A 12,379-nucleotide genomic window follows, 5' to 3' on the forward strand; every position below is an offset into this window, starting at 1 on the left:
TTTTAATGCAGTAGTTCGAAATCACTATAGGTCAAGTGGTAGAGCAGCGGCGTATTTAGCCAAAGGTGGTGGGTTCGAATCCCGTTCGTGACACTGACTTTTTTAACTCAACCAATACCTTACAAAAAGATTAATTAATTGAAATATGTTATTTGGTAATTCGGACCACGAAATCTAATGAATTTAATAAAGAATATAGTTTAGAATAAAACTCTTTTAAGTTATTTTTTAAAAGTAATTATTTCGTAGGTTTATCAGTCAGATATCGTCTTTAACTTTTAAACGAGTCCAACGTATGATGGTTATTTCCTCAGTTTTATTTTCATTGCTGCCCAATGATTGGTATAAATTATTTAAAATATGTGAAACAATTTAAAGAGAATCAAGCTATTTGGGTGTACGGCGAGCTTTATTTACACTGATATAAGTTATAAAAAATAACATTTATTATAATTCCATAAAATTAAAAAATATAGCAAATTTTGTTTTGTTAAAAAGATCCAGATATGTTTGATCCTCAAAGTTTATAATATAAAAAACAAACACTTTTAGTACGCTGGTTGCAAAATTTGAAAGAATCTTTTCCCTCTTACTGAGTATTTTGAAAAAAGTTTCAGTTTTTTAACACACTGGGGGGAAAGTTGGGTCCAAAGGAGATTTTGGTTAAAGGCCCGTTTTCTGGAATTCTGGAACGAGGGAGAAAAAATTCTAAGGTTCTACTTTCAGGTTCTACGTTTGATTAACTCCCATGGGGCTAGTTTCTAGTTGTCTTCGGCTATCTTCTTGAACTCACAGAGATACTCCTATTATCTTTGTACGGGTTTTGGCCCCTGTACACAATACAGAGATATTTTGTCCTATCTACAGAGTGAATCAAAGCAAAGTCAATTAAGTGGGGCGGGGGTACGTTTTCGCTGTAGATTTATCTCAAAATATAAACCTGGTAGGAGGAAAGTTCTATTTACACTTTTGGGCTCTATAAAATTTACTTACTGGACACGGAGACCTTTTCGCTATTAGATTCTGATTTTGAGGATTTAAAATCTCGAGGTAGTATTTTTTTAAACAGTCTCTGCTGAATCTTGACAGATCTGTAAGATCTGCTGTGAGTAGTTCAGCCATACTAAATTTATTCACGTTTACCTGTTTATGTTGTAACATGAACATATACAAATAGCTATATGCTCTCAAATAAATAAAGTTTAATTTCTTATTATTAATTATATTTATTAAAAAACTGCCATTTCAAAAAAGTGAGCAGTTTTTGCTTGGAGAATCTATAGTTCAAATTTTCACAAGGTGAATTTTATGAAATCGAAACGTTTCAATATTGAAAAAATAAATAAGCATGTTTGCTCTCATTATATTGTAAAGAAAGTAAGCTGGTGTTTATCTTTCTGGACCGTTTAACAATTATTCTTTGTTTATTTTTTTTAATATAAACATTTCGACTTAACAAATTTTAAATTTAGCCCTTCTTCAGTTTCAGTCTGAAAGTTTAAAAGAAAAGAGTTTTTTTTTGGCAGATTATACTTTTCTAAAATAGATCAACTCAATTAATTTAATTTAAAAAAAAGATTGTCAACTATTTTTAGATTTGTAATATCTCTGTGGTTTCTGCATTTTATGAATTTTTTTAAAGTTTGTTTTTAACATAAAACTTATACGTATATTTTAAAAACCGAACATTTTAGCTTATAAAACAAGGAAAATAAAGGGAAATTGTTGTAGATTTAAACAAAATATTGTGCAAAGAAAAACGCGCACGGCGAAAATCCAATTTCCGCGAGTTTGTAACGTTTCCCCTTTGAACACTTTTTGCCAGGGGGGAATGGGAAAAAGTCCGACGCCCTTTTACAATTTAATCGTTCCCGGGATCGTTAACTGTCCGTTCACAAACATAAATCGAGACGGGCTTGTGGGACGGACTCGATCCGAGGGATGTAGGTCACCGGGTCACAGCGCCGCAGATCTCACCTCCTGGGCTTTTTCTCACCACCCTTCGGTATTAACTTCGGAAGCTCCTACGTGGAAAGAGGATGACATATGTTAAGGATCGTCTAGGCTACTACAGGCATAGTCTGTACTCGTAAGGATAAAATATTAAGACGATACAGTACGGGGGATTTTCATGTTCTGGTGCAATGTAAAATCATACTGTGGAAACAGAAATGACATTTAGGGTTATTTATTTGACCAAGACATCCGTCAGCCCTTTATTTCTTTTGCAAATCCACTGAAAATCCCACGATTACAGAGGATAAAATTTCCATTTTTAGATTTTACAAGGTAACAGTTTCAAGAAGTATTTATACATGTCATTTTTTATGGTTGTGTAAAAAATATTTTCTTAATTAAAACATCTCTCCTTTTTCTAACGGAATTTTATACACTTCTTACTTTTATTAAGTTTCAAAGTAAATATCTGTCAAATTAGGTTAATTCTTTTGAACGGTTTCAAGACGTATTTATATGGTTTATTTGGTATTTTTTATGGTTGAGTAGAAAAACTATTTTGTTAATTAAACCTTTTCTCCTTTTTCTAATTGAATTTTGTACACTTCTCACTCTTATTAAGTTTCAAATTGAATACCTGTAAAATTAAGTTAATTTTTTTGAACAATTTCAGGACGTATTTATATAATTTATTTGGTATTTTTTATGGATGTGTAGAAAAAATATTTTGTTGATTAAAACTTTTCTCCTTTTTCTAATGGAATTTTATACACTTCTTACTTTCATTAAGTTTCAAAGTAAATACCTGCCAAATTAGGTTAATTTTTTTGAACAGTTTCAAGAGGTATTTATATGGTTTATTTGGTATTTTTTTATGATCGTGTAGAAAAAATATTTTGTTAATTGAACCTTTTCTCCTTTTTCTAATGGAGTTTTATACACTTCTTACTTTTATTAAGTTTCAAAGTAAATACCTGCCAAATTAGGCTAATTTTTTTGAACAGTTTCAAGATGTATTTATATGGTTTAATTGGTATTTTTTTTATAGTTGTGTAGAAAAAATATTTTGTTAATTATACCTTTTTTCCCTTTTCTAATGAAATTTTATGCACTACTTACTTTTATTAAGTTTTATAGTGAATACCTGTCAAATTAGGTTAATTCTTTTGAACAGTTTCAAGACGAATTTACATGGTTTATTTGGTATTTTTTTATAGTTATGTAGCAAAAATATTTTTAATTAAACCTGTTCTCCTTTTTCAAATGAAATTTTATTCACTTCTTATTTTTATTGAGTGTTAAAGTGAATACCTGTCAAATTAGGTTAATTTTATTAAAATACCAAAGACAAATGGTAAATGATAAATGATAAAAGCACGAACGTGAGATCAACTATTCTATTGAAACTCTGTTTGTGTATACTTGATCGAAAAATCTTAGAAACTAAAAAAAAATATTTTAGCTGATATAAGTAATTTAAAAAATATAGCTAGGCCTTTTTATTGCACTGCACCAGTAAGGTCTGACCTCCAAAAACGGACTGATGAGGGGGCAGGAAACTGAGCCCCGAAATGCATAGCCATTAATAAAAATTAATTAGTTGGAAAATTTAAATAAAACATCTAACTATATTCAATAAAACAAGCAAGGAAAACGAGGGGCTGGAGTTTTTTGATTTTTTTTTATAATCGAAAATATTGATAACTTTAAAACGACTACAGATCTACATGAAACTTCATGTAATTCAGAATTTTTAAAATTAAACTAATTGTGATAAATCTTAGTCTCTGGAAATAAATTAGAACTGGATAGCTAAATTAAAACAATGACAAAGTTTTTTAAAAATTTCATTCTTATTTTCCCCACTTATAATCACAAAAAGATCATAACATTCAGCTATTATCAAATTTAATTGTGTTAACAATTATTTTAGCTTTGCAATATTGAAGATTTTGTTCAATAATTCATTCAATGCCTTTTTTTCTATATGCAATTTTATTATTTATGTATATATACGTTTGGAAATTTGGATATAATTTTGTACATTTTAGAAACTCAAGACTGATGAAGTGTGACGGATGTTCCCAAATGAAGATGTAAAAGCATATGGATCTAAAGGACACAAAATAGGATTTGTTTTTATTTTTAATCTTAATGTATGGAACTGTGGTTCTAGCGTAAGGAGGTATCGAACTGCTAGGAAAGGATTGAGGTTGGCAGAGAGGATTTATATATCGTCAGCAAATGTGAATGTGTTAGAGTGTCGAGGGAAGGACGAGTATGTACTCATACTTCAGTATATGCTGAAAAGTAACGGACCTAGGATGCTCCCTTGACGAACACAGGATATAATGAATCGGAGAGGTTGAGGTTTGGTAAGTAACATGAAAGGTACGATCAGATAGGATTTTAGATGTGTTCAAAAAAATGAGTTACAGCTATGGTGCCAATCACGATATAAAAATACTCCAAGGCAGAACTGCTAACACATCGGGAATATTTCGATGAAGTTTATAACAAGATGATTTTGGCGTATTCAGAGTGGTAATTAGGGAAGCGAAATTGTTGATGAATGATGTTGATGCTTTTTTAAGCTTGTGGATCGTACGAATTGAAGAATTCCATAGGAAAGGAATGATGGGTACTAAGGACGGCTAGGATTAAAAATAAGGGATATTAATTACTACTTGTGAGGAAACTGAGATAGAATTTTGGAGGTTATTAGATCATAGATATATCTTGTTTATGAAAAGTTGAGGATGACCCTTTTTAAGCTGTTCCTGTATGGTGGACACTGCAGGTCAAGGTTTGTAGCGAATAGTTGTGATATTCACTGTCGGTTTCGGTCCACATACCGTCAATGAGTTTAAGCGGATGAGAGTTTTTCTCATTAAATCATAGACATAAAGTTTTATTTCTGGAAAGTCGGGAATAGCACTTTTTTACTTCATGTTGTTCCAGTATGGGGTTGTTGTTTTATGGGTGAAGGTGTGCAGCGAATAGTTATGATATTCCCTGTCAGTTATAATTCAGGTACGGTCAGTATGTCTAAAAGGTTGAGAGATGTTCTGGTTAGATCACAGACATAGAATCTTCTTTATAAAAAGTTGAGGATTACTCGTTTTTTATTTTATTTTTCCAGTAAGTAGTGGGCCAAGGTGTGTAGCGAAAAGTGGCGATATTCCCTGACAGTTTTGGTTCAGATATCGTCAATAAATTTACGAGGATGGGCAGTGTTCTCTTATTTGAGAATATACTAGTAAATTTAAAAATTAAAAACCCTTGGTTATAAACCAAATATAAAAAAAAACCTTAATACAATTTGGCAAATGTGACTTTATAAAAAAATAAATTGCTTAAAATTTCACAGGTCGACTTTTTGACGTGGACATATATTCATGATAATTTTAAATTCTGAACACTTAGTGAAGGTGTTTAAATTGAAAAATCCTTTTTTAAAATCCTTCTCGCTTTGATGTGTTCTAAATTGACTAGTTTGTTGGGAGTGAAATCCGGGTGGTAGAATTTTCATTATTTTTAATTTAAACTTTTAAGTTTTAACTTGTGGTTTGTCTGATAAACGATTAATGGCGATATCTTCGTCTCCTTGTAAATTATGTCGAATTATTAAACACAGCTAGTAAAAAACCGTGGAGGTAGATTAAAAACGTGGAGGAATCTCTCAGGTTTAATTCGGGGGATGAATTTAGCCAGGACGGCATTATTATTAAGTCTGTCATCTTCCCAACGTTTAATCCGGCTTAATTTTCTTCTGTCCTTTTTTTTCTCTCGGCTAATTTTTTGCCCTCTTGCCATCCTTGTCTTGGCAAATTACCGAGGACATATCCTTACAATTTCATTCGGGGACATTATTCACTCGTAAAATTGGTGCGGTGGGGGCTGCCCGATGCGGCGGGGGTGGAGGCTGCCGCACCCTTCTTCCCTGTGAGGGGTGGGATTTCGGATTCCAGTCAGTGTAGGCTCTGTGTTCGGGGGTGTCGCCATGTCTTGGGAGAGTATTAATTCTCGCGAATACCTGGGGTAAGTTCGTAATTATTTGTCTATTATTAATCGTACGTTCCCTCTTACTATTTTATTGGCCTTCAATAAAATTTTAACCGTCCACATCTCATTACTCGGGATTGTTCCCTGTTTATAAACTTTCTATATAAAATCAAGCTGATATTGAGCTATATTCTTTCATTATCGAACAAATAATAGCTTACTTAATAACATTTACAAAGTGTATTATTGGGGGCAGTATTTATATTAGTCTATATAATAGATCTTATCAAGACACAAACTCATAACTATAATTACAAATTTTATTGATTTTTTCATTATTTATTAAAAAACATCATCACCTAGTTGCAATTGTGATAATATATAAAGGAATTGAAAACTATCGCTTTTTTTTATTATGGCACAAAATGTTAGCAGCACATGGATTAATTCAAAACGAACTACGTCAGCATTTAATTTTTTTTTCATTTAAAACAATACATGAAACACATACACGAGTACGTAACATCATTTGGGATAAAACATAACGAATTTGATTAAAAAAGAAAATTCAATACTTAAAAGGTACAGTAATAAGCACAAACATTTATCCTGTTCAACTAACAAAATTTGAAAAAAATTGTGATTTGGTTACGATTTTTATGGAATAGATACATAAGTAACACATACTTTACACATACACGTATAACCACAGGAACTCAGACACACACCGTATACTCATAAAAAACATAAATAACAAAAATACTAGTAATTTTTTGACTAATTAGGAATTTTCATCATGAAAAAGAGTCATATCATGGAAACACGCATAAACGAGAATAAATACACTAAAAATATAAGAAACGATCAATATTAACGAATTTATGTGTGCTTGTCTGCGAGTCAGTGAACACGTTGAACCGGTACTGGGTCACTTGTGTCCGTCAACACTCTGAGATCCGAGTTCTTCACTGATGATGGCTCAAAGCCGAAACGCGTTCGACCAATATCAAAAATCCTCGAGTGTACACGGACCCAGTGCAGGTTCAACATTATCGATTTTAATCAATTTATGTTTTAATGGTCAATTGACCAAGTTAATTCTTTCAATAATTCGTTTTAGTCCTTTTATGTAAGGTCTTGGTTGAGTTAAAAATGTCAGTGTCACGAGCGGGATTCGAACCCACGACCTTCGGCTAAATACGCCGCTGCTTTACCACTTGAGCTATCGTGACTTCGATCCTCCCAGACACCAGTCTCAATCTCAACCTACATTAACGATTTTATTAGCAATTTTCTTGAAAATAATGTATACGCATACGTACACTCATTTGCACAATCACGTCAAAAATAAATACACAAAATAAAACAAAAACGAATTTTTCATTAATCGTATTAGTATTAGATCGTTATGGCATTATGAGATATTTATCTGTAATCAAATCGAGTTATTACGTTTTAATTACCGGGAATTATATTTTAATTGATCAATTCAAAGGGCTTAACTACGTAATGTCAATAAATGTTGGCAAACTCAGGAAACACAAGTAAGAAGGAAGTAACACGTTGGAGAAAGTTTATGAATTATAATTCCCAACGAAATATTTCTAAGCGACCAGGAGTAAATATTTGTCTTATTTATGAGCGTGTAACTTGGGAATAAATAACATTAGATTGACGGTTGTATTGTTTTCACGCGTTCTAGTCAACAATTCGCTCGTTCACTTGGTACAACCGGGTTACATCTTGATCAAATGCGTCTCGCTTTTACGCCCCCTTAAGTGGATTTAACCATTAAGGACAAAAAGGCGACGACAGTCACAATAAATACAGGTTAAATAATTGTTAAACTGAGAGAAAGGGGAGCTTTATTGCATGGGGTGGCCGAGGAAAAAAAGATTGATTGATTTCTCGCTTGTGTCTTTTTTTTTGAAAGGGGCATCCGACAGCTTGGTCATTTCAGCCCGAAGTACTAACAAAGTACCCCTACACTCTCTATGCACAATCACACCAATTAATACATTCATTCCTATCTAGTCCTGCCATAAGTTCTGTTACAAGAAAAAGGGCCATTAGGGAATAGAGAAACTTGATAATATGAAAAAGAAATTTATTTAAAAAAATCCAATATTTTTTAAGATTGAAATAAAATAATATTAGTCGAAATGACCACCTTTTGCCTTCAAACAAGCTTTTAGTATTCGGGGCCAATTATCTATGGCAGTACGCAACACGTCTTGAGGAAATTTCTCAACTGCTTTTAGCAGAGCGGACTTGAGGCTCTCTAAATTGGCGTGTTTCCTGTGGCAAGCCATAAGCTCAAGATGGGACCACACCTTTTAGTCCAGAGGATTCAAATCTGGGCTTCCCGAGGGCCAATCCTTAATGAATCCTTAATGAATTTCGGAACATTCTTCTCCAGCCACTGCTGAGTTGTTCGGGCCTTGTGCGCAGGAGGTGAGACCTGTTGGAAGACCCAATGAGTTCCGGTAAAAAGAGTAGTACTTAAGGGCTTTACTACTTTCTCAAGGATGTCTTCTTGGTAATTTTTCGCCCTTGCTCACACTTTCTTCGAATTCGGTTTTCAACCGCTTTGATGGCATTTTTCACCCTCACAGAGCGAGGACGGCCGGACCTTGGTTTGTCTTTAATAGATAGAGTATCTTTGAAGCTATTTATGGTGCGCCACACAAACATTCGATTTATTCCTAACGATTTCAGCGTCTTGAAAATCTCTGATTTTGATTTACCTGCCTTGTGCAGTGCGATGATGGCATGACGGTTTTGTTCAAGGGTGCGTTCCATCTTGACGTTATTAATTCTCAATAACAACTGAGTAAAAGAATTTAGCATTATATCAAAGGTAAACAATAGGCAAGACAGCAAGGTTGGCCAGGCGTTTGTTTGGGATTATTTTCAAGGTGAATGATTATAACAGAACTTATGGCAGGACTATGTACATTGTTCGCACTCATACTTGGTAGACGGAGTACTCGATATTCATCCATCTACCTGTTCACAACAATAAACTAATCTAATTTGGCGATGGGGTACTTTAAAAGTTTTCCGCCGTAGACCCAAGTCACGCACGCAGAGGGGCGATGGAGATGCTACTTCGCCATCAGCCCCTCCCCATTCACTCTAATAAATACACTTACTCATACAAAACCCAAAAATACAATTCATCCTTTGCCGTCCCCGTCTTCTTTGACCGTCAATCTTTCCCAGCATCAGGGTCTTCTCCAGTGAGTGCTCCATTCTCATTTGGTGGCCAAAGTATTTGAGCTTCAATTTCATTATCTGGCCTTCCAGGGAACAGTCAGGGTCGATTTCTTTTAGGATTGACTATTTTGATCTTCTTGCATTCCAAGGTACTCTCAAGAGTGTTATCCAGCACAATAGTTCAAAAAAATCTATTCTTCGGAGCTCGGCCTTCCTTATAGTCCAACTCCCGCAGCCATACATGACTGCTGGGAAAGCCATTGCGGACTTTCGTTGGCACGGAGATGTCTCTAGTTTTTTCTTTTAACTTCATGGCTGCTGCCACAGTCTGCGGTGATCTGGGATCCCAGGAACGTGAATTATGTCACTACTTCCACTTCCCCCTCTATTTGCCAAGGAGCGATGGGACCGGTTGCCATGATCTTAGTTTTTTTTATGTTGATCTTAAAGCCCACTTTTGCGATCTTCTCTTAACCCTTTTAAGAGGCTCTTTAGGTCCTCTTCACAGTCTGCCATTAGAGTGGTATCGTATAATAAACTAATCTAAATTGGGGTCGATGGGGGAATTTTTATAAAATTTCCGCCTTCAGCCAAAATCATACACACAACCTGAGAGGCGATGGAGAAACTAATTCGCCATCAGCCCCTCCCCGTTCATACCGATAAATACATTTACTCATACAAGACACAGAAAAACAAAACACATATTTTGAAGGATATATACAATAAAAAATTCCCTATTCTGCTAAAAAGCGAAACAAGAGACCCTGAAACTCGCTACCGTGTCAGAGAACTCTTATTAAATCCGGCAGCATGCCTACACGCTCTCTGTATGGAGCCAAACACACCTCTATTATGTGAGGCACAACGAGCAACCTTTCTCTGCATAAGGGGCGTTGGCCCAAAAGCAGGTGCCCGTGGGTCAATGTGTCTTATCATTTATTCAATATTTGTTAATTACTTTCAAACTTTCATTTTTCTTTGTTGAATTGATCTTTCAATGATTAAACTAAGTACAAGACGTTTTGCCAAGTTTACTTTTGTCTTTTGCAGGCCGAAAATTTTTCGGTATTGCGACACATTTTTGTTTCAATTGTTTTTTTAAATTTAATGGCTAGAGTATTTCTTTTGATAGATTGCTAACGATTATAATTGTTTAAAACTAGATCGCCGGAATAGAAATGAACGGATCGTCTAAGCCCGCAGGGCACAAAAGTCATGACCATTAGCATAACTTATGCTCCGTTTATTCTGTGTGAATAAATGCAATTAATAATGCCTTTTGAGTAATTCTCATTGTTAATATTATTATTCAAGCACGGGCTTGTTACATTCCAATTTACAACTGTCTAACAAAATGAAAACTTTTGTTCAATATTCGATTATTCAACGGTTTGTTTGTCGAGGAGGGGGTTTAATTAATCAACCGTTGATTTCTAGATTTAGAAAAAAATAATTAAAATTGAGTTTTTCGTCAGGTACACTAGGTTGAAACAGGTTGAGCCTTAAATGCTGACAGCTGCCTGAGCCTGGCTTGTTGACGATCAGCAATTACTAAATGGCTGACAGCAGTTCATCAATTCCCACTCGGCTAAATGTAACGGTAATGGGAGTATGACGGAAGTGGTTCTATTAAGTATCCGCCTGGATTAAGGATCGCTACTGGGTTTCCTTTGTACGTGTCCTGGTTGGTTAATGCGTTCCCAGGGTCGTTTGACTCCTTTCCGTCCAGTTCAAATAAAGCTTTTCGACCCCTTAATAAGCCAACCGCCAAGCGGACCACATTTCGAATAAAATCTTTACTTCAAATGTTTAAATAATAACGGTGGATTTTGTTATTCGAAACAGAGCTGGAGAAGAGTAATTAACAATTAAAATAAAAAAGCCAATTTCTTCGCCTATAAAAATGAAATTATATTATCTCTATTAATAAGAAAGCGTTTTTTATAAGAAAAACGAAGATCCTGGAGATAATAATATAAATACCTTTGGAACATTTTTTTATAACTCCGATACGATGCCACTGACATCTTTTTATTTATTTCCTTTAATAATGAATTATCTCCGATATAATTATATAATGAAAAAAGAAGAGGGCTGAGACAAATTAGAAAAAACTCAGTTCTTTCACCAAGGATTCGAGGAATATCTCATCAGGACTTTAAAAGTTTAATTAAAAACCATGGTTTAAAGTATATTAGAATGAATCTGAAAATCATTTACGATTTTAATATAAATTTTAATGCAATGGTTCGAAATCACTATAGCTCAAGTGGTAGACCAGCGGCGTATTTAGCCAAAGGTCGTGGGTTCTAATCCCGCTTGTGACACTGACTTTTTTATCTCAACCAAAACCTTAATTAATAGAAAAAAAATTATTTGACAAGTTGTAAAAATTAACAATATTGTTTGTACTATTCATCTAAAAATTTAATGACATCGATTGATCCAAATGGAAATCCGATAGATTTAAAAGCCTAATATACATTAATTGCACGTTATAAATAAAAGCTCAACTGATTACTGGGTACAACCGGGTTACATCTTTATCAAATGCGTCTCGCTTTAAATTTTAAGTTTGTATCGTCAAGATGAGAAAATTAACAATAGTTTGTAGTTAATTAAGGTTTTTAGTTGAGATGAAAAAAAGTTAATGGCATGAGCGGGATTCGAACCCACGATCTTCGTCTAGATACGCCGCTGCTCTACCACTTGAGCTATCGTGACCTCGATCCACTCGGACATCAACTTCCCATCTCAACCCCACCTTTCGAGTTTTCCTTCCTTTTTGCCATTTTTCCAATGTCGTGTAATAGGATTGAAATATGGCAAAAAGGAGGGAAAACTCAAAAGGTGGGGTTGAGATGGGAAGTTGATGTCCGAGTGGATCGAGGTCACGAAAGCTCATGAGGTAGAGCAGCGGCGTATCTAGCCGAAGATCGTGGGTTCGAATCCCGCTCGTGCCATTAACTTTTTATCATCTCAACTAAAAACCTTAATTAATGTAATGTATTAATTGGTCAAGCGGACCACGAAATTAGTGAATTTAATAGTTTATAGTTTTAATTTAAAAATTTTAATTGCATGTTATAAAGAAAAGCTCAACTGGTTGATTAAGCCGTGCTCATTTCGGATTTTTTTAACCGAGAGCTAAAATAATATTTATTATCTCCGATATCATTATATAATGAAAAACGAA

The 12,379-nt window shown here is 34.3% G+C and overlaps 1 protein-coding gene across 1 annotated transcript in view; it reads left to right on the forward strand.

The window, feature by feature from the left end:
* The first annotated feature begins 5,949 nt into the window (after positions 1–5,949).
* LOC106662954 (43 kDa receptor-associated protein of the synapse homolog) overlaps positions 5,950–12,379 on the forward strand; it is a 59,378-nt gene continuing 52,948 nt past the window's right edge. The window contains exon 1 of the mRNA XM_014387410.2: positions 5,950–5,997. Coding sequence (XP_014242896.1) covers positions 5,960–5,997 — 38 coding nt within the window. The 5' untranslated portion in view covers positions 5,950–5,959. The remainder of the gene's footprint in view (positions 5,998–12,379) is intronic.

Source organism: Cimex lectularius, unplaced genomic scaffold (assembly GCF_000648675.2).
Source record: "Cimex lectularius strain Harlan isolate CLEC.00 unplaced genomic scaffold, Clec_2.1 scaffold131, whole genome shotgun sequence".
NCBI classification, from domain to species: Eukaryota; Metazoa; Arthropoda; class Insecta; order Hemiptera; family Cimicidae; genus Cimex; species Cimex lectularius.